The following is a 22,109-nucleotide window of genomic DNA, read 5'->3' as shown; positions in this document are numbered from 1 at the left end:
GACAGATTTTTGGTTCTTCTCCTTATACTTCTCATCCTTCCCTGTCTACTAGTTGAACAGCTCAGAAATGGGTTTCCACTCCAAACACAAATCCGCAGTACTTGTTCACCCCATAAGGTGACCCTGAAACTGTCATGAAAACACTTTGCAAATAATGTAGTTCTGTATTTTTAAAATTTAAAAACATGACTATCATGTTATGAGCAGCATCATTTTTATTAACTATAAGATATATTAGTGTGCGGCAACAAATGACAGCATGATAAATGTTGGGGCACATATTTTGCTGCTGTTTTCCCATACAATTGTTTCTGAAAATAAGAAAAATGGTTTGTGATCATGAAAGGAAAGATGGAGGTTAGTCATTTCAGTCTCTCTGTGAGGAAACAACTTTACTGCGCAGTCTCGCCTTTAAGGGAAGTGTAGACGTGCTTATGCAGCACTGTGTTTTCCCTTCTCGTGCAGACGCCACTGTCAGCACATACACTGACAGCATGAACTTCTCCAATAAAGTGTCGTCTTCAGGGCAATCGGGCTCTGAGAAGTTTGATGGTGGGACAGCAGTTGCCTGTGTGATCCTGGGTCTGTCCTTCCTGGTAGGAGCTCCTGGGAATCTGCTGGTGATCTGGACCATCTTGAGACACATCAAGCAGCATTCCCACAATGTGCTGCTCATCCTGCACCTGGCTGTCGCTGACCTGCTGGTCCTTATCACCCTGCCTCTGTGGATCTACTCTCTGGCATTTTCCTGGGTGTTTGGGGAGGCCTTCTGTAAAGCCATGGTGTACATAATCAATGCTTGCATGTATAGCAGTGTTTTCCTTATCACTGTCTTGGGCGTGGAGCGTTTTGTGGCAGTACGCTATCCATTCATCTCAACTGGGTGGAAGAGGCAAAAAGCTTTCCATAAACTTCTGTTGGCTCTGTGGATTTCTGCATTCTTGTTCAGCATACCTGTTATCCAAACCCAGGTTGTAGGGAAGAAGGCTGGAGAGGAACACTGTCTCTACCAAGAATACACTTCAACAACCCAGGAGGTGGTGATTGTGCTACTACAGACACTGGTGGGTTACATACTGCCCTTCTCTGTCCTTGTGGTCTGCTATGGTTGCCTGTGCAGTCGCATTACTCAGATGTCCTTCATGTTCAAGCGCAAGTCCACAGTCCTGATCACAAGCATAGTGGTTGTGTTTGCCATTTGCTGGACGCCTCATCACATTGGGAACATACTTACTCTCATCATTCTGGCCACTGAAAATTCCTTTTCTGACATGGCAGAATGTTTGGAGAGTATTAGGAGCACAATGATCTTCATCGCTGGAGCCATGGTCTTCATTAGCAGCACCATCAACCCCGTCCTCTACATGTTTGCAGCCCGCTCCTTCAGGAACTCCAGACACGACACTGGAATCCAAAAACTCTTCCGACACCTCTCCAGCACATCCCGAGGTGAGGGTAATAAGGAGTTATCCTTTGTGTCCAAACACCACAGCAGACAAACCAAAAGCTCCGAGTGTGTGTCTGAGCCAAAAGACCAAATGGACATATTAATAAAAATGTGTGAACATAGTCAGTGATATTAATATTGTACATTTCCGGCTTCTGTTCTGAGATTCGGTATATTTTTGTGTACATGCAGTCTAAACTTAAAGTTAGTTTAAAGAGAAGTTGGATGTTGGTTTCTTTGACATTTCCTATGAATTAATGCTTTGTTGTTTCATAAAAAAAAATCGATATTGTAAAATGAATATTTATGACAGCAATATTAACAGACAAAATTGAAGTATATATATTATAAGTATTACATTACTTAACATAAGCATGTGTGTGCACGTGCGTGCGTGTGTGTATGTGTGCAAAAATAAATAACTGAATAAAAGATGCTTTTACATATGTGACTCTACAATCTACAAGTTTGGGAACATATTTATTAGGCTCTTGTTCTTTTTCCATTTCTACTTGTGTCTGTTTTGATTATCCTAAAACCTCTGTATTGTTTCTACTGGTGAAGTTTAATGTGTCTTATTAAACAGTGTACAATTCAGATAATTGTGTTTTATTGTGTTCTATTATTAGAGCACTTTAGACACCAGTGAGCACTTCCTCAAAATAAAAACATTGCAAAATGGAAAACTTTTTTTCCTTTTGTGGAATCCAATAAGCGGAATCATTTTTTGCCTGTCACATGCCTAAACGTTTTAACGTAAGTTCTGCTTCAGCCAATTTCCTGTAGACAACAAATGTGTGTGTGTGGGTGTGTGTATGTGTATATAATATATATATGTGTGTGTGTGTGTGTGTGTGTGTGTGTGTGTGTGCGTGCGTGTGTGTGTGTGTGTGTGTGTGTGTGTGTGTGTGTGTGTGTGTGTGTGTAAATTACAAATGAAAATAAAAAAACAGTAGGTGGCACAAACGTTGTGTTTTAGTGCCCCCTATTGTCCAAGGGGTCAAAGGTTCCTGGTGGAGCGTCACTGATGAGGCTGTTAGCTTTTAGCTGGGAACAGGTTATTTAAGCCCAACTGATGCAGCAGCTTCTCATTTCTTCAGCAATCAGGTTAAGGACTCATCTCACGGTGAAGAAGATGCTAGTCTGTTTCAGAAGAGTCAAATCATCGTCCTGCATTCAGCAGAGCAAACATCTAAGGAGATCAAAGAAACTTCTAAAATAGGCTTAAGAATCGTCCAACATTCTGAAACTGAGAGCATAGTGGGGAACCATCATCAGAGAGCCCATCCTGAATGATGGTGACCAGTGATCACTCAAAGGTTTGCTGGTAGAAGAGCACCAGTAGAACTCAGAACTGTGGTTACAAGTGAGATTAAGAACATTTCCACATGCACAATGTGAAGGGACTGGTTGCAGAGCAGAAAAGCACTGGAAGCAATGGAAGAAGGTCACGTGGTTTGATGAGTCCAGATTTACCCTGTTCCAGAGTGATGGGGCATCAGGGTAAGAAGAGAGGCAGATGAAGCTATGATCCCATCATTTCTAGTGTTTTCTGGACCAGCCTCGGGGAGGGGGCCTCGGGGAGGGGGCCTCTGATCTGGGGCGGCTGCAGGTCCTCAGGTCCAGGTTCAGCAACATTATGGGCCCAAAGAATGAAATCAGCTGACTACCTGAAGATAGAGGAAATAACAATTAAAGGGATTTTGGAATCAGTTTTGTCTTCCTGGACATTATATTGATGCAATGTGAATGGATCTGTCAGAATCTCATATTGTGAAAGGTCACACTCATAACAAATTCTAGGATCCACTCGCATCTGGACAAGGGGAGTGGCACAGCGAGAATCCTCTTTTTGGATTTCTCGAGTGCCTTCAAGACGATCCAGCCCCTTGTCCTACAGGACAAGCTTCTACAGATGCGAGTGGACCCCTGCCTGGTTGCTTGGATCTCCAGCTACCTCACCGACAGGCCGCAGTTCGTCAGGATGAAGGACACCACGTCTGACACTGTGGTCAGCAGCATCGGTGCTCCACAGGGGACTGTGCTGTCCCCCATCCTCTTCACTCTGTACACCTCGGACTTCTGTTATAACTCTGAAATGTGTCACATTCAGAAGTTCGCTGATGACACAGCCATCGTTGGATGTATCAGAGACGACGAAGAGGAGGAGTACCGGTGCCTGGTGAGGGACTTTGTTGCCTGGTGCCACAACAACGGCCTGCAGCTCAACACCTCCAAAACTAAAGAACTGGTCATTGACTTTGGGAGGGACCGACTGAGACCTAGACCAGTTCAGATAGGAACAGAGGAGGTGGAGGGCGTGCAGACCTATAAATATCTTGGGCTGTGGCTGGACAATAGGCTGGACTGGACAAGCAACACAAGGCAGCTGTACAAGAAGACCCAGAGCAGGATGTACTTCCTGAGGAGACTCAGATCCTTCAACATCTGCAGGAAACTCCTCTGGATGTTCTACCAGTCTGTGGTCGCCAGCGTCCTGTCCTACGCTGTGGTGTGCTGGGGGGGGAGTGTGACAAAAGCAGACCTCTCCAGGCTGGAGAAGCTGATCAGGCGGGCCAGCTTGGTGGTTGGGATGAAGCTGAAACCTCTGGCGACAGTGGCAGAGAGGAGAACTATTGACAAGCTGCGGAGCATCATGGACAATGTCCGCCACCCTCTGCACACTGTCATCCACAGCCAGAGAAGCCTGATCAGCCAGAGAAGCCTGGTCAGCCAGAGGCTGCGCCTCCCCAAGTACAGGACAAACAGACTGGGGAACTCATTCATCCCCCGAGCCATCAGACTGTTCAACTCCTCACTGGGGGGGAGGAGGGCCAACAGAAGGACTGGAACAACACTGCAATAACATAATACTGGGACATCCATTCATTCAGTTCATTCATTCATTCAGTTCATTTATTTACATTTCTATAGTCTTATATTTTATATTTATATTCTATTTTAAATTTATTCTATTTTATTTCTTATTTATTCTACTTTTATTATTTTTAATATCTTAAACAGTGCTGTACGTTTCTTTGGGGAGATGCTAATTTCCCTAATGGACACCCCCAAAGGGATCAATAAAGTACCCTGATTCTGATTCTGATCTTGCCAGACTTGCTCACCAGGTGTGTCCACAACATGGAAGACTTTACGGTGTCCTCAGTGACTAGAGCATCTGAGGATTCACTGAAAAATAAAGCGTGGAATAAAATTAATTTATGAGCTGAGGGATTACGTTCTGTGGACAATGGTCCTTATAGAGTGAATATTAACTGAAGGAAGGACTGTAGAGATACAATCACACATCAAGATATAAAACAAATCAGCCTGCTTTTTCCATATGGTTGAAAGGACCTAACTACTTTTTACAATGATATGCCAATCTGCTCCTGTCTTTTTTAATCTAAAATGATGCAAATTAACTGTTCACCCAACAAACTGGTGCTCCATTATATTATGCCTCATGTGTCTTCCTTTCCTGGGCTACTTCCTGATTCTACAGATCGGACCAATGACATTACAGCAAGCACAGCAAGTCCCGCCCTCACCTTTCCGAATCAGCCAATGTTCTCCAGTTGTGCTGCTCCGGAGGCGGGGCCACACAGGTAACTCAGGGGAAAAATAGATAGGACGGAGGAGAAAAAAAAACCTCCCGGGCTTGTTATGGAGTTCGTGTGAAGCGAACACGGATTTCCACCCGTCTTTACTAGTTAAACCAGTATCTCTGGATAGAACACAGTCAAGTACTTCAACAGGTAGAGTGTCGAACCGCAAACTCCTCCGTGGCTCCTCTTAAAATAATCCCTTTTCTCTTTCTGACTGCCGTCTACCTCAATTGAGTTTCCAGCCCTTTTGTTCGCTCTCCTTATCACTTGGAAAAGGTGAACCCTCGTGTTATTTTTATTTTAATCTTTGCTTTAATTGTAGTTTTTACCCTTGTGGTCCCTGATGGCTTCGCACAGTGATACTCTGGTGGTGTTCTTTGGGGCAACAGCTGGTGCAAATGGGGGTAAACTGGGTTCGGATGAAAGGGAAATAATTCTCTTGGTGTGGCAAATTGTGGACCTACATGACAAAAAGGTACGGACTCTTCTGACCCGTTCGTTCGTTTACGGTTTCATATGCTCACAGTGTTCGTGGTAGAGTATCCACCTGTAGCGGAAGAGTGTGTTTTGACATTTAAATCGTGGTGTGTTCATTAAAGCTTTTTACCACAGCTAGCTAACGGCTACATCACATTAGCGCCCCCGCACAGGTGAGCTAATCAAGCAGCCGAGTGGTGCTTCAGCTAATTGGGAAAACACACTTTTTTGGTTTGGCATGTCATCTTCTCCATGTAAACGTCATTGACAATTCAGTGCTTTGCAGCTACATTGTCAGTTGTATATTTTATTTGTATCTTTTTTGACTTTAGTGTCTGTTTTGAGTTGCGGCTGTAATTTGTCATCATGTTTACCCCCTCGCGGTGTATTCTGCCCCTTGAAACCCTGACCTTCCTTCACAGGTTGGAAAAATTCAGAGGTGTCTCGTCAGGCCAGACACATTGGAGCTGACGGACCAGAGCAAAGATGAGACGGGACTGACCGTGGGCGACATCGTCCAAGCTGAGCCCCTGGACAAGGTTCTACAACAGGTGAGACGCCTAATGTTCCTGAAAACAGCTCAAAGATGCTCCGGTTTCACATTAACCTATTGTTGCATTAATCGGGCATTCCACAGTTGATAAATGAACTGATTTCTTGGGACAAGCCTCGACAGGAGCTGTGTAAAGTTTCAGTCCTTTTCAGTCCTGCTGAGCTGGATGTGTCAGATTTGGGCACTGAGCATTTAGGAGAGGCAGCGCTCGAGGCCTCTAGGGATAAGCAGGACTCGCAGGTCCGGTCTTGCCTCAGCCTGATGCTTGAGACAGACATTTGTGAGGCGGAATGTTTACCTGGACCACACCTCTGTTTTAGGCTGGAGGAAGTCCAGGAGGGGAGTTGCAGATCCTGGCTTATAGTTTGTTTTCTCACTGCTGACATTTAAATTCTGGCTTCCCTCCTGCCATGAAGTGTGTTTTGAATAAAGAGCTTATGCAGTTAAACATGTTTTTCCAACTAGTCTCCCTCCCCAACTCCTCCTGTGTTTCTTTGTGTGAAAACCACTCATTATCTGGGTAGAAGAGCAGTTTTAATGCCAAGCGTGCGCAAGCAGATCTGTATGGCCAGTCAATCAAAAATCAACCTGTTTTCTTAAACCTTTCAACAGTAATGATGCTACAGAAGGTTTCTCTGCTGTTGCTTGTGCAGCCAGTAAGACTTCAGTTCCATTGTAGTTTAGTTTGTGTGCTGAACCTTCAAACATTAACCCAAGCAATCTGTCTGGTCTTTTCATACCTCTGTCTCACTGGTTACTCTCTATCCTGTCATTCCAAAGTCAGCTTTAATGTTTTTTGATGGAAGGATAGCAGAAATGAACATTTTTGAGGGAAGTGTTGATTCTTGGTGTTTTTCCAGTAGGAAACCTACTGGTTGGAGCTTTCAGGCTGACTTGTGTAGTCAGAGCCCCAAGAACACATGTCCTTGGTGAAAGATTTAACTTCAGAGGAATGGCAACATTACTGTGGTGTGTGTGATGCTGAATTTTCAATGCCATTTGGCATGAAGGTTGCATGTGGGTGAAAGCACAGTCCACTCCTGGATGAGTTGTCAGCTCATTGTAGGTTCAGTACCTTTCTCAAGGTGTTCCGGCACCTTCCCCCTTGCCCCATGATTTTGTCCACACTGGGTCTTGAACCAACAACCCTCAACTTCTAAGCCCAGTCCTCAACAGACTGAGCTGCCACCACTTTTGAGATTCTCAGGCTTCCTTAGTCCCAAACCTGAAGCAAGACGTCAGTATTTTTGCATATCCGTGCAAGCTAGCTCTAACACTTGCCTTGTGCACAGACTGAAGCACGAGAACCTTTGACACTGCATGTTTGAAATGCTGCACGACTGGTTTCATCTTTTGTTTGTCAGGATCATATGTTCATTCCTGCTTTCCTTGTTCAGCTCTGGTGTAAAGGTCACTGTAAAAGCTTTAGAAACACAGGTTGAACGATGAATTTACTAAACACATTATTAGATGATTTTTGTTAATTGAGTCCTCAGACCTGAACACCAATTCCCTACTTTAGGAATTATTTAAAATAGTTTGCTTTAAAACCAGCCATAATCAAATTTAGAGAGGTGCATTGTGGGTGTCTGAGTGGAGCTAAAGCCACCTCTGTTCTGTTAGGTTAGTGCTTCTACTTGTGCAAGAGAGACAAACCCTGGTTAGGGAAATGTGAAGGAGACTGAAGACTTTAGTTTACAACACTGCCCTCATAACAGAAGTGGATTTATTTATTTATCATTTATTCTGTGATTATAACATCTCATTGAAGTCAGTCATGAATTATTTGTTAAAAGCATTTAATTATAGAAAAGAAGCAGAAACACCACTTGTTTGCGTGTACTGACATTGGCACACCCCTATTTACTGGCTGTATTAGCTTCACAGATTACTTTCTTCTAGATTTCCCATGACCTTGATGGTGTGTCCTTTTTGAAAAAGATTCAATATTTATGGCTTCAGTGCACCTTTCCTCTTAACTGGTTAATGGTTCCTTGAGCTTCTTTCAGAAATCTTCCTCAGTGAAACTGTTACTCTTCCTATAGAACAATAGGAATCTTAGTTGTCCCACTTCAGACAGGCCGTGGCTTCACTGACTATCATCAAACGCTCAGGCCATCGTCATGGAGACTGAAACCTTCATGCCAGTCACTGGATGGAGGTCATTTGGTAGACTTACCCAAAGCTGGTGAAATGGAGGCAGACAACAGATGCTTTGTACATGTTGTACTGTAATACTAGCGGACCTTTAAGCAGTTTAAGTCCACATTCTCTGACCATGTAGTCGAGCAGATATTCTACATTTAGAGTAATTTGTGTGTGTGTGTGTATTAGGTTTGGGCACTGGCCTGACACTCCCTGCTGTTATCAGCCTCACCTTAGCATGCAAACAGTACAGCTGCTTTGGAGACTGATAGGACCACGTTCAAAGGCTGCTTCCTCCCCCTCATCTATGGAAATACCTTTCCCATGGTAGTGTGAGTGTGTCATGGGCCAATTCCGATTTCTAGGAATCATTCATGAGGAAAAAAGCATTTAACAGAATAGTTTGATCACTCAGAATTAATGTTTGTTGTGAGCTAACTGGTCATTGGAGGCTGGTTTGTCAAGTGTACCAGTGAGGAAGGATATTGTGTTATTAAAGTTGTGTGTGTTTGTATGGCAGCAGGATAGAAAACTGCAAAAGGACAATAAGAGAACTTCAAGGTCATGTTTCACTGGCTTCTGTTAGACATTAAGGGTCATTGAGAAGTGAGCTCTGCCTTCATTTCTGGCATGATTGAGTTTGGTTCCTCACACCTGGTTATCCTCACACCTGTCTACAGGTGTGAGATTTTTCTCTTTTGTTCATCTTATTTGCTGTGGACTCTTGACTGCCGTGGAAGCCAAAGCGTGTGCCAAACATTTCTTCCTCTCAGTAATCTGTTTTTTCGAATTAATAGGGGGGGGGGGCATCACTCCACAAGTAACATTTACTGCTGTGTGGGATTTTTCTTGATCAACTCCTCAGGTTTTAAAGTTGTTGGTTTAGTATATTGTATCATAAGGTCAGAACTGATCAACTCTGTTGGTGATCAATGTCAATATCCTTCGGCTCATTGGGGGGCTGTAAATTTGTGTCATTTGAAAAGTTCCAGAAATTATGGGCAGCCAGTTTCAAAGACATCATGGCACATGCTTTTGGGAATCTGTTCACATGTCACTTGCATGAAGTTAGGGTACTTTCCCTGGAACAAAGCTATATTTGTACATCCAACTTCTATTTATTGATCATTGTTTCTGTCTATGAAATAAGAGATTTTTACTTAAGTTTGTAGAACCTTCCCCTTTTTTTGCGATGACCCCCAGTGTAACTCCAGAACATTTGTTTGGTGGCAGCTGGTTGGCCTTACCAAATAACCCTGCACTTGGTGCACCTCAGATTTTTAGCAGAGTGCCTGAACAAGCAACCTTAATATTCTGCTTCTGTCTGTCCCATCCAGCTGGTTGCCAAGTGAATCTAGTCAGCGCTGGTGTTAGTGCTGCCTTTGAGTGTTGAAGATTCCAATGACACAAGAAACTAGTTTTCATTCAGTCCGGTAGCTAATGAATAAAGGCTGAGCACAGGCTGCAATTTTCTCAGCCCTCAGGTTTCGGCATGGTTCTTTCACTGTTTTACTCCACACGTATGAGTACTTCACCTGGCTCACCATGTAAGGTTCTGAGTTGTGGCCCCTCTGTGGTTGAGTTCATCAGTGTTTGTAAAGCTTTTCTTTACACTGACAGGGAATAACATTCCCTCCCAATGTTCAGCATGATGTTGGCCAACAACAGGAGGACAGGGGCCTCAATGCATGTGGGAGATGTGGGAGAAGCTAGGAGGCAGCAATTAAGACTTTGACTAAGACTAAGAGACCCACAGGTTGCGCTTGTTTAGGTTGGATCTTTGTCTGATGAGGGTGTGACAAAGCTAAGACAAGATTGTCCACAAACATTAGAATCTGTTGGACTGCGTCCTCATGCAGCAAATTCACTGCAGATTTTACTGCCTTTACATTTAACACTCTGCTTGGTGTTTGTGCCTTTTATTTACATTAAATGTCATGGATTTAGCTTAGATGTAGGACTTTTCTAAAATGTCAAAGTTTGGGTGAACTTTGGTGCGATTGATCTTATGTTTTGGAAATTTCTGTCCTCTACCTGTTGCAGTTCCAGCAGTCGGTGTCCTCGGAGCTGAAAAGCCTCGGTAGAAGCTCCTACACACTGTGTGTCGACAGCCCCCTCGTCATCCGGCAGGTGCTCCATCCTGAAGCCTCCAAAAAGGTAATGGGTCAAACTTTGCCCCATTTTATCTAGAAAATGAAAACAATTGTAAAGTTTTCCTTTGTCTCATTATCTGCATGATGCAGATCTGTGAATCCTGTCTGCTCTCTCTGCAGCTTTCAGTTGTTTAAACAAAACTCTAGATCTTTTCATCGGGAGTTTCTCTCCCTTGGTTTTAATTGAAATTGCAGAACAGGTTCTGATATATATTTTTTGTCTTCCTTACTAGAATCTCATCCTTCCCGAATGTTTCTTTTCCTTTGTGGACTTGAGGAAAGAGTTTCACAAATGTTGTCCCAATACTGGTCCCACACAGAAGTTGGAGGTTTCCTCTATGTTGGAGTGTATCTTTTGTTGCTGCGTTTGTTGTGCTGGGTGGCTGTAGCAGAATTGAGGCTACAGAGGTCAAGTTCCTTAACTGCATGTGTGCAGATGTTGGTCTTCCTGCTGTGTCAGAACCATTGATGGGGGTGAAGGAGGTGAGGAACATGGTCCAGCTGGTTCTTTGCATCCTGGATGAACCATACGGTAAGTGACCTCACTTTTGTACCAGGCAGGATCTGATGTTGGATTAGACTCCCTCCCTCTAGTTGAAGGGTTAGCAGCTGACTGCTGCGAAAGAGTCAGACATGAGGCTGCCAGGCTTGATGCTCTTCACATTGTGTCACAGCACCACTGGCTTTAAAGTGATGGAAGCTGAGGGTAGCCCGGTTGTTAAAGGGTAAAATCTTACTTGTCACTAGCTGAGTAATTGCAGGATCTGGGAAAGTAAAGTGACTCCATCTGTGTTATAGTTGAATAAACCAAGCTGTCGTCTTCTTCTGCTGTAGCAGCAGCCTCTGGCTCAGCCACAAAAATCACAGGACAATAATGTTGCTCTGTTAAGATTATAAAAGGTATATTCGGAGATATCACAGTCCTCAATGAGGAATGAATCGATTGATTCCATTTTTCAGCTATGGTTATAGGTGGTTTCCCTCACCACAATTGCATGTTTGATAGAATGTGCAAAGATTTGAATAAGTAGATAAACGGCTTTGTCAAGAGTTCTTGTAAAGTCAGACTCTGACAGGAATACATACTGTAAACCTGAAATGATGCCTTCAGGCCTCTGAGCACCACAAATAAAAACAAACCTAAAGACCAGGCCCGGTTGTGCATATGTTCTCATCCACAGTGCAAGTTGTATTTCAACTGCTGCTGGAGATCAAATATTTGCACACATTTAACGGCTGATGCATGTTTGTACCGTATTTTTGCGACTATAAGGCACACTTAAAAGTCTTAAATTTCCTTAAAATGCAGTGCACCTTATGTGTGCACCAACTTCTAAAATCTTCAAATGCTTTTCGGCTTGCTGGCTTTTCCAAAAGCCATTTCAGATTCATTTCATTCATTTCGGATACAGAAGATGAGGACTTTGATGGATTTATGGATAAAGATTGATTAAAAAAAATAACATGATTACATTGCTAAATAGATGCTAGCATGCATGTTTTAAGATAGCGTACCATATGTTTTACCATGCCCGTGCCCTATAATCCGGTGTGCCTTTATATACGTGTTAAATACAGAAATAGCACCCGTAACTGAGACTGCGCCTTTTATTACGGTGCGCCTTATGGTCTCGAAAATACGGTAACTGCTTTAATTTGAAGCATTTTTATTCTGTTTTTCTTTTAGAACATAAGTTCAGCTGTGTTGAAACGGTGAAGTACAAGTTTGATTCTGGTACATGGTAAGTGTGCATCTGCGATTAGGCGCATCTTTTTTGCTGTTGGTACGAACGATTGCGGACACGAAGACCTCAGACACTCGTATGTAGCAATAAAAAACGGACCAGGAAGGCATCATAAAGCTGTTTGTACCCTACATGAGGAACATGCTAAAGCTAACCCTCTACTCTCTGACTGACGCTGCCCACTGACAGTTAATCACACTCCTGTCTCAGTCATAGTGGCCTGTTTGTGTCACCCTAACTGCCCCAGAACCACTTGTGTTTGTTCTAATTGTTGCATCGTCTCTCCAACTCTCATTAATTTGATTGTTTCCTGATGTCATCAAAATGTCATCTTGTCCCCCCCCCCCTCCCCATGTTCAGTAGTAAGAAGGAGCCGGTGGACAATGAGACGGTGATCAGGGCGCGAGGGCTTCCATGGCAATCTTCAGACCAGGACATTGCTCGTTTCTTTAAAGGTCTCACTATCGCCAAGTATGTTTAACAGTTATTACTTTAAACATGTTAGCCATGTTGAATTTACTTTCAGTTTTTCTTGACAAAGTCTTGTTGTTGCGACTATGTCAGAATATCACACACGCAGGTGCAACTGTGATGCGCTACGACAACCTGTTCACTGTAACATCTGTTTCATAAGTAGTTCTGTCAGCTGTTTGTCGGTGAGTGTTTATTTGGCCGTTTATTATGTTTATATGTGCACATGTGTTGCAGAGGGGGCGTGGCTCTTTGTCTGAATGCTCAGGGCAGGAGGAACGGCGAGGCCTTGGTTCGTTTCATCAATCCTGAACACAGGGACCTTGCTCTAGAGCGACACAAGCACCACATGGGCAACCGCTACATCGAGGTGAGATTCAGCCTTTATGGCATGTTTAGTCATGTTGTTTTTTGTTTGAAGGGGACGTCTCCCCCTCTACCCACTAAAAGCAATAATGACATTGATACTTATTAGTGCCAGATTAAAGGAAATGCATGTTGCAGCTCTCTGGGGTCAAATGTTCTTTGTCTTCTCAGGTCTACAAGGCTACAGGAGAGGAATTCCTGAAGATTGCTGGAGGTCAGATTTCAGTTTTGCTACCCTCCATGTTTGGAGGAAGACTTATGCTGAAAGGCTTTCTGTTAACGTCGGGAAGACTTTGATTTCCGGGTTTTCCCACATGTCTGAGAAAAACCAGGACCTTTCCAAATCTGCTAAAGAGCAGCTCTTTAGTGACTGTAGAAGAAGGGGCTCTCTCTCCTGTTACCCGTGTCATTGCCTCATCTCGGTGACTTTCCAGCAGCTTATCTTCAGCTCATAAAAGGCGCTTTGTATGAGTCTGCCCTAACTCACACCGATTTTTTCCGACACCCCCTTCCTCTTCCCCCAGCTTCCTGAAGCCAGCTGGAGAAAAATTTCACTCTCAGCTAACAGTAGCTTACCTGTTGAGTTTGGCCTCGAGCTTCTCTCTCCTGAGAGAGAGGAGGCCGACGGCAGCTACAAAAGGGGGGGTGTGAAGAGACAAAGGCTGTACCTGAGGCCACAGACTACAGAGCAGCTGCCGGCAGTAATGCAGCACAGATATCAAACAAAGGCACCGTCAATGGGAGAAGATAAGCCAGCAGCTGCTACCAGTCTGACTGGACTTTAATCCCATGAGCGAGGAGGATGGACTCGCAGCACATTGGACTCTAGGCAAATAATATGCGGAATCCAAAAGGTGTAACATCATGATTTCATGACTGCGTCCGTCCATGGAGTGAGCCACATTAAGGCTGTTATTCACTAATTCTTTTAATGCTCATGAAGACTCTCTGCTGTAAATGTTTCCCATGCTAACTTCCACCCACCATGGTTACTTTTCTTCGGATTGCTTTGTTATTCTGTAGGTGTTACAAGTTGTTATGTAGATTGGTAACTATGGTCCTTTAAATAGGCCACATGTTAAGGTGGCCACTTTAGCAGCCTTTAAAACTTTTGCAATGTTTACATTCTACATGTGAAAAGTAAATACTTTGCTAACATTATCAGCATTGAGATCTTGTGTGGCCCTCCTTTCAACCGATAGTCTCACGATTCAGGAGTTGCGTCAGAGATCCTCAGAAGAATCTGTAGATTTACTGTGCTTGCACTGTACCAGGTACATCTAATGAGGTGACCCAGTTCCTGTCCAAGGAGAACCAGGTGATTATCCGCATGCGTGGCTTGCCTTTTACCGCCACACCCCAGGAAGTGCTGTCCTTCATCGGTCCAGAGAGCCCGGTCACAGACGGCGCCGAGGGCCTGCTCTTCGTCAAGTACCCTGATGGACGGCCCACTGGTGACGCCTTTGTGCTTTTCTCCTGTGAAGAATACGCTCAGAATGCTCTGAAAAAGCACAAGCAGATCCTGGGCAAGCGCTACATTGAGCTGTTTCGCAGCACAGCTGCTGAGGTGCAGCAGGTAATGAAATATGTTAAAGAACCTTTGATGACTGGAGAACTTTGGATAAGTCTGAACTTTGAATCTTGAACCAATTTGTTTGGTGCTATTGATGCAGATGTGAACATCTTATCTCAAGCGTGTGTATAACGCACTAATATCTCTTGTCTTGCCAGGTCCTGAACCGCTACATGTCCACACCTCTGATCTCCACTTTGCCCCCCTCACCCATCGTACCGGTCTCAGTTCTCACTACACCCCCCTTCCTTCCAACAGCCAGCACCACCCGCGACTGTGTTCGCCTCCGAGGCCTCCCGTACACGGCGGGAATAGAAGATATCCTGGAGTTTATGGGAGAACACACGGTTGACATCAAACCTCATGGTGTTCACATGGTCCTCAACCAGCAGGTCAGTCTGGTTCTCCGATTAAAGTAGCAGGAATGAAATGATCCCTCGGATGGTGTTTCCTCTCTTTAGGGCTTTGCTCTGGTGTTAAACTGTCACCTCCTTCTTGTCAGTTCTTCTGTTGTGTTCCTCCCTGCAGGGGCGGCCCTCTGGTGATGCTTTCATCCAGTTGAAGTCTCCTGACAAGGCATTTCTGGTGGCCCAGAAATGCCATAAAAAAACCATGAAGGACCGATATGTGGAGGTGTTCCAGTGCTCCACAGAGGAGATGAGCATCGTGCTGATGGGAGGAACCCTTAACCGCAGCGGCCTCTCACCGCCTCCCTGCAAGCTCCCCTGTGAGTCCACACCAGCAAGTTTGAGATTCTTGAACAGTGACGGTGCACCAGACTGTTTACTACATGTGTCTTTTCTTCTCTAATGGGTCAGAGGATACTGAGATTGGCATCCATAGCAGGGCTTAGCTGTTACATAGCTTCCCCTCCTACCTGCAGTTTTAGCATAATGGCTGCAATGCTACAATTATGTCATGTGTCAGTTTGACTTTGGCTAAAAAGGACCACCGGGTGAGCTCACAGCTACACGGACGGTGGCTGTTTGTATGTAATCATAACGTGCATGTAGCTACTAGGCGCTATGCTGTGTCAGTGTCAGTGTGAAGGACACACCAGGAGCTCAGTTGTTTTATGAAAGCTTTTCTTGCTGTTGATTTATAGGAATTATTTACTCTCGAATGTTGTTTGTCCTCAGACAATTCCTGACATTTCTGTATGTGCACTGAAACCTTTGTGTAACAGGGTATTCGTGTATGTTTGTGTTTGATACAGGTTTATCTCCGCCTACCGCCTACGCTGCTTTCCCCACCCCACCTTCCGTCCTGTCTGAGGCAGCTCTGTACCAGCCCCCTCTGCTGGCTGCTCCCAGACCTCCTCAGACAACAGCACACAGCCCTGCTCATGCCCTGGCCTACTACCCCCCCCACCCTCACCTGTACATGAACATGAACTACACAGCGTACTACCCCAGGTTGGTACCTCATCGGCCCCATTAGTCCAGTAAACAGATGCCACACCCGTCTCACATCTGGCTTCTATCCCTGTCCAGCCCTCCAGTTTCTCCTTCCACCGTTGGCTATTTTGCAGCACCACCAGGATCGGTGGCAGCAGCTGTGGCTGCCCAGCCCCACCACCACGCCGCTGCCTCCTCCCCTGTGCTGCCTCAGCCTGGAGCGCTGGTGCGGATGCAGGGCCTGCCCTACAACACCGGAGTCAAGGACATCCTCAGCTTCTTCCAGGGATATCAGGTCAGCAAATGGATACAGAAATGATCCCATGATTTCCAGAGAGCATGTTCTGGGTCTGTTCTGGACCCATTCCTGGATTAAAGCAGACCTTGGTCATGAACTCTTGTGTAGTCGGCAACACCGGCTGTTACTGAGCACTTTAAGAAGATTAAGTGTTTTCAAAGCTTCAGCCCACTCATGTCTCACTAAGGGACAAGTTTGCATCTTTGCACAGTACCTCCCTTTCTGTGTTTGACTGCTGGACCAAATTAGGTGGAGTCCTGAAACCGGTAGGATCCCTGTCAGTTGTGGCTATGGCTGCAGCAGGACAGGGTTGAGGGGGTTAAGGTGGAGGTTTGTGCTGCTGTTGTGTTACAACATTTGGGTCTGCTTTGGTCTCTGTCTCAGCTTATGTGCTGCATTTGGTTGTGTTTAAAGTGTTAGTGAGTTAGTCCTGCAGTTTGAGGTAGCAGCATCACAATCGCCACAAAAGAGAGAATTTAGTGTGTGTGTCTGTGTGACTATGTGAGTCTGACCTGTTGTGGTTGAACATCAGTAATCTTCCCCTTAGTCTATGGACTGCCCAAGTGTCCCCGTGCCGCCTCTGGCTCAGAAAGGCTCTCCAGCAGCTCTGGTGTGTTTTGGTGCCGGCGGCTGTTTGAAGGGCCCCCACTGTCTGTTTTGTGTAGTTGAAGTTTGTGTCCTCTCTGATGTGTGTCCGTCCCCTCTGACTGGGTTCATTATCATGGTGTCCAGTACGGCCCTGAGGAGTACAGCAGCCTGGTTCAGATGAGCGAACAGGCCAGGAGTCTGATTCAGCCCAAAGAGTGGCTCTGTCTTTAGGGCCACCGTCACCACAAGGTAAGAGGAGCCTCTGGAGCCGGCGAGGACAGAAAGGTGTTGCCTCCTCTCACTGACGCTTGGAATGTTGGTATGAACGTCTGTCACTCTGTACATCTGCTGCTGAACACGTGTGTTGATGCTGACAGTGGTGGCAAATTTAAAGCAGTATCTCCATCACACTAACAAAGAAAAATCCTTCATGATTGGATCCATTTTCTTTTGTATTATCTATATTTAAGCAGACTGATTACAATTCCATTTTGCTTGTAGAGCTGCAATGTGAATAAACACATTTAGATATTTTCATTACTGAAGATTATGGCTTCATGTTAACTTCAGTTTATGACCATTTTCCAGTTGGGGAGCTATCACAGACCAGTTTGCCATCACCTTTACTAAAACACTTACTGATTAATGCAGTTTCCTGTAGATGCAGATTCTGAGGTGACCTCCATCATCTCCAGTCCAGCATGCTCCCCACATGACGTCATATCTGCATGTCCAACAGAATCCTTTCACTTTAAACTTTAATCATTGAAAGTGCAGCATTCTGATGCAGACTAACATATGTTGGTGGCTGTGGGTCTTCATGACACGCATGTACTGTTTGTTTGCTTGCGCATCTTGATTTGAATTCTATTAATCGAACCTGACTGGAGCAGGTGAATGACCATCCTTCTTTGGCTTGTGGGCTCCCCTGGTGTTTGTGCAGTGTAACTCCAACAAATCCTGCAGATGCTGACCATCTGCTTCTGTCTCCCCTGCAGCTCCAGCCTGATGCTGTTCTCATTTTGTACAACTTCAGTGGACAATGCAGCGGCGAGGCCTTGATCACATTCCCCAGCGAAGAGATGGCCAAACAGGCCGTAGCCGAGCGCTCCAACCACACTTTCTACGGCCAGCAGGTCCATTTGGTTTTCTGTAACTGAGCACCAGCCCTTTAATTAACCTCCCACTGCAAAGCCCTCATCTGCTACATACATCTGCTGTAAACTAGCTTCAGCTGACACGATGGCGTCTGAAAGAGCGACTGGAGCTCCATTTGTCCATCAGCAAGCGCTGACGCTCTGGAAACCAGATTGGGCTATCTGCTGGAAGTCTTTCGAGCTTCATGTCAGGATAATGAGTACGAATGTCAGTGCACATGCCGCTGGTTGTGGAGCCTGGACACATCTGTATCAGCAGATGTTCTCAGCCACATATGCATGTCCATCTAAACCTGCAGTGCTCGAGGTAGTGCAAACTACTTCTGATCTTTTTTTTTTTTTTTTCCCCCTCTAAACATTTGTTCTTAACCACTAAAAGATTAAGATTCTTCCAGATTTTCTACCTTTGTTTTGTGCAGCTTTATGTGTTTATGTGGTCTCCAGTTCAGAGGTGCCTGGAAAGAGAAAAAGCCATAGAGACTTAAGCCCGCTAAAATAAGTGAAGGATTCCTGGCGTGCACGTGTCTGTTCTGCCACAGACGGACACCCACAACACCTCACATCTGCCGCTGATGCCTTTCTAACTTATTTCTGTCAAAAGCATTGTGCTTTCCAGAGCGCTATAGATTACATTATTAGTCTGACTGGAGCCAGATCCAATTTCTTTACCAAAGTGATTTTGTTAATACGAAAGAGCAGCGGTTCATCCTGGAGCCTTTTGATGGACTTCAGCTGCTCAACCTGCTTCTCTTCTCTTGTGCTTTCAGGCCTCTGATGTCCAGAGAACTGTGTAAAAGCTGCATTTTTGTTATTTTTCCTGTAACCGGGTTGCTCACACCTGTCTTACTTGTTTTCCTTTTTAACCAGGGTTCCGACTGGCCTTGACACAGATAGGTTGGCCTCTGGGGCAAAGGGAATGTTTCTTTTGTTGCAAGTTTGAGACTTGTATAAATTTAGCTCTGTCTATATGACTGTAAACAATAATAAAGAGAAAATACTGGATGAATAATTTGATTTTACACTTGAATAAATAATTGCAGTAACATTTCTCCTCAAATAGGATCAGTATAGTATGAATGAATTTAAGGTTACTTTTTTTTATTAACTTAAAACCAGTTTTATGTTGCGTCACAATCAATAAAGTGAAACAACCCATACAGGCCGCTAGATGGCAACGTTTAAATTGCAGATAAATAAAGCATGATGCTAGACATTAAAGCAGACACAAAAGCAGTTTTCACTTTTATTGATATATTCTAGTTTGAAGCCTACAGAATGATGCAAGGTATTCCCTTTGAATAATTTCAAAAAGCACTGCAGTCTTGAAAATTAAAAAAAAAAAAAAATTAACATCCAAAATATACAAGAAATGACAATACAAGGCTCAGTACATGTGAGCTAAACCTGTATTTCCCTTTAACAAATGTCCCCAACCTTTTAGGAATGACATCCATTACCAAGTATCAAAAATAGAGTTGTACTGTCTGTTTTTCCACAGCAAAAATGGGAACAAATTGTTCGGTCTTTGGTTGAAACAGAAGAGAACATGAGCCACAATGTGGATGCTGGTTTTGTTTATTTTTGTCTTTTGCTGACTTGAGTCTTTAAAGTTGCAGAACCAGCTTGATCTGCAAATATAAACCCTCTTCCTCCTCCCACCCAGAACCCTGACAAAGAAAGATGAATAATAATAATAGAAGTTACAGACTTAATGTCTTTGTCATGGGAAATCTACTGAACCCAGAACAGCATCCAGACACGCAGACAAACTGGTTCCAAACAAGAGTTTAAGGCCTCCTAAAATCTTACAGGTCTGAATGTTTCCTGGAGTTCATAAGCTACAATATTACAAACATAATCTCATTTCTCTGATTTATTCTCCCACATTTGCTGATGTTTGCATAGCCTGGATACGCGAGTGCTCGAGTGATTACAAATATCACTGCTGTAACCATACACATTCTCTCACACATACATACATACACGTGACTCTGGGATGCTGAGAGAACCAAACTATTTACTTAAGTCTAGTCCTATAGGCATCGAGGTTTTTTTTTTTTTTTAAACTTTTTTCAAAGGCATTACGCGAAATATTAATGCATAGCATAATGATTTGAACTTGGGACTGACTGGAAACAAGTAACAATCCCTCTGTTCAATCCTGCCATTATTGCTGCTGAACTGGTGCTGCACGTGTGTCACAATATAAAATGTTAAAAGTACGCCCTGCCCCTGGCAACAGAGACTGCGCGAAGAGAAGAGATTGATTGTTGCAAACAGGGACGACGCTGACCCAGATGTGCTGCTGGTGGGGAGGGCACTAATGCAATATAGGATTTATGCCTTTATGAGTTTAAAACTTTTTAACCTGTCCAACCATGTGTTGACTTGGTTGTCAGAGCTGAGAAGGCACACAAGAGCCCCATGGAGAGTTTGGAAATTTATTGCCTGAAGAGAAACTTGAGTGCCACTGGAGTAATGTTAGTATGTGGCCCAGGGGCCAAACACATTGCCTCCTTAACAGATTTTGGTCAAATGCCCTCGGTTTTACTTGCACATCTGCTTTTAGATAAAATCCAACAGTCAAACTTAAAGGCAGCTGTGCAGCAACAACCAAATTGATGGAAAAGCTTTAACTACTGCTGATACTGTTAATAAGGCAGCTTTTCAATGTTGGGAAGCAAAGAAGAGGAAGAGGGGAGATCTCTGCGCCGTTACTTAACTGTGTGGAATGTTGCAGGTCTTAGATGGACTTCCTGTCAGGAGCCCAGACCTGAATGCTGTTGTCATTAGAAACAAGAAAGAGGGTGGGAGGTGTTTTCTGTACCGTCGGTCGAGTGTCAAAAATCCAATTGTGAAACATTTTTCATGGAACGTAGAACATTAACTCGGCAGATCTGCAGCGTCTGCTAGCGTCCTGAGAGTTGGAGCTCTGAGAGAAGACAGAAGAAACCACATTTGACTAATGCTGCTTCTGAAGGCTTTGTGAGTATGAGGTCTTCTGAGTCTGTATGAAGATGTGGGTTCTGTCTGACGTGTTCTGTGAGGGTGGGCTGATGGTCCAGCTGCTCCGTAGAACAGCTGCTGCTTCATCCATCCATCTTTCGTTACACTGTTGCCCTTCTCTTCTGGTCTCCCTTCTCCATCTAATGCAGGTTCAGCAGCTGGACAGGCACCAGGACCAGGATCCACATGGACCAGGTCCAGAGTCAATGTTGTGTAGAGTTAGTTAAGATGCCCCCCTGGGGGACTGGGACATGTCTCTGCCGATGATTTCATTCACTGTGGAAAGAAAAACAAAGAAAAATGCAATTGAGCCTTTACACTCAAGTGCAAATCCACCTTAGCCAGGAAACACTCACCATTCTACTAGAACAAACAACTTTTTCTTCAAAGGTTCATTCTCTGATTTATTTTGATTTGCATGATTCACTTTCTTTTCTGGGTTCGCAACAAACTGAGACAATTTGAATAAGAGCTGTAATATAGTATCCTGCCAAAATTGTTAACCTGGAATTACAGATGGAGCAGAAAGGCTGGAGCTTCACTCATGTCGACAAAAAAAGCACCAACGTGCAGAGGAAAATCTCGCCAGCAGAGGGCGCCGCTTCCCTGAGCCCCTCGGAGACCGTGATCCTGGCAAAACACCTTTAGAGAGACCTTTAATTTACCAGAACCTGCTGACAGTGGCGACCCAGTCCTGTAGGGAACATTCACTGGGAGTCCAGAGCATCCCGTGAATGGCAGTGCTGGGCCGCTCATTGACAAGACCTTTCACATCTGGTGCCTCCATTCAGACCTCAGGAGACATGAGAGGTTGGAGTAAAAAGTGCAGACGTGGACTCGATCAAGGTTCAACAAAGACAAGACAACATGGAGAAGGGTGCTCATTTGTTTGGGATTCATGGAAAATGGGACCAAGTGTTTGCTGCTTGTTCCAGGCTTTTCAAGATTTTGGCAGTGGAGCCGATGGTGGGCGTGGTGACCTGAGCAGGTCAAAAGGTCCATTTAGCTACAGCCCTTTCTGACCAGCTTGGAAGATCTCCAGGGGAACTGCCAACACACATGTCCGTGCAGCTAAAGAAACCAATGCATGTAGCTTCCATCAGCTCTAGCATTTTCATAATT

General features: G+C 44.5%; 3 protein-coding genes across 10 annotated transcripts in view; 2 read left to right on the top strand and 1 right to left on the bottom strand.

The window, feature by feature from the left end:
• Positions 1-447: 447 nt before the first annotated feature.
• si:dkey-148a17.6 (uncharacterized protein LOC108190685 homolog) lies at positions 448-2,049 on the top strand. Its single transcript, XM_057025197.1, has one exon. It carries the CDS (start codon positions 495-497, stop codon positions 1,575-1,577), a length of 1,083 nt encoding a protein of 360 aa, XP_056881177.1. The 5' UTR covers positions 448-494; the 3' UTR covers positions 1,578-2,049.
• Positions 2,050-5,051: 3,002 nt separating this feature from the next.
• On the top strand, positions 5,052-18,990 carry esrp2 (epithelial splicing regulatory protein 2). Of its 2 annotated transcripts, none has more exons than XM_057025171.1 (16): positions 5,052-5,208; positions 5,381-5,533; positions 5,958-6,086; positions 10,277-10,390; positions 10,620-10,734; positions 10,823-10,918; positions 12,074-12,128; positions 12,492-12,602; positions 12,840-12,972; positions 13,140-13,182; positions 14,243-14,544; positions 14,700-14,933; positions 15,070-15,268; positions 15,758-15,956; positions 16,035-16,233; positions 17,823-18,990. In XM_057025171.1, the coding sequence occupies exons 2-16, from the start codon at positions 5,402-5,404 to the stop codon at positions 17,982-17,984; spliced, it is 2,223 nt and encodes a 740-aa protein (XP_056881151.1). In that variant the 5' UTR covers positions 5,052-5,208; positions 5,381-5,401; the 3' UTR covers positions 17,985-18,990. The 2 variants fall into 2 exon arrangements, with proteins under 2 accessions (XP_056881151.1, XP_056881152.1); XM_057025172.1 differs by adding an exon at positions 16,969-17,073 and having other exon boundaries at positions 5,098-5,533.
• A 221-nt stretch (positions 18,991-19,211) lies between these two features.
• Positions 19,212-22,109, bottom strand: part of nfatc3a (nuclear factor of activated T cells 3a) — a 40,147-nt gene continuing 37,249 nt past the window's right edge. For 3 of the 7 annotated variants that reach the window (XR_008949365.1, XR_008949360.1, XR_008949364.1), the window contains exon 11: positions 19,212-22,034. Coding sequence is in view for 1 of the 7 variants with exons in the window: in XM_057025158.1 (XP_056881138.1) it covers positions 21,211-21,263 (53 nt within the window). In the remaining 6 variants the exon portion in view is untranslated. The remainder of the gene's footprint in view (positions 22,035-22,109) is intronic. The other 4 variants (XR_008949363.1, XM_057025158.1, XR_008949361.1 and 1 more) reach the window with 3 other exon arrangements.

This window comes from Takifugu flavidus, chromosome 2 (assembly GCF_003711565.1).
Source record: "Takifugu flavidus isolate HTHZ2018 chromosome 2, ASM371156v2, whole genome shotgun sequence".
Taxonomy (NCBI): domain Eukaryota; kingdom Metazoa; phylum Chordata; class Actinopteri; order Tetraodontiformes; family Tetraodontidae; genus Takifugu; species Takifugu flavidus.
Note: the sequence above shows the minus strand (reverse complement) of the source record. Positions and strands in the feature narration are given on the sequence as shown.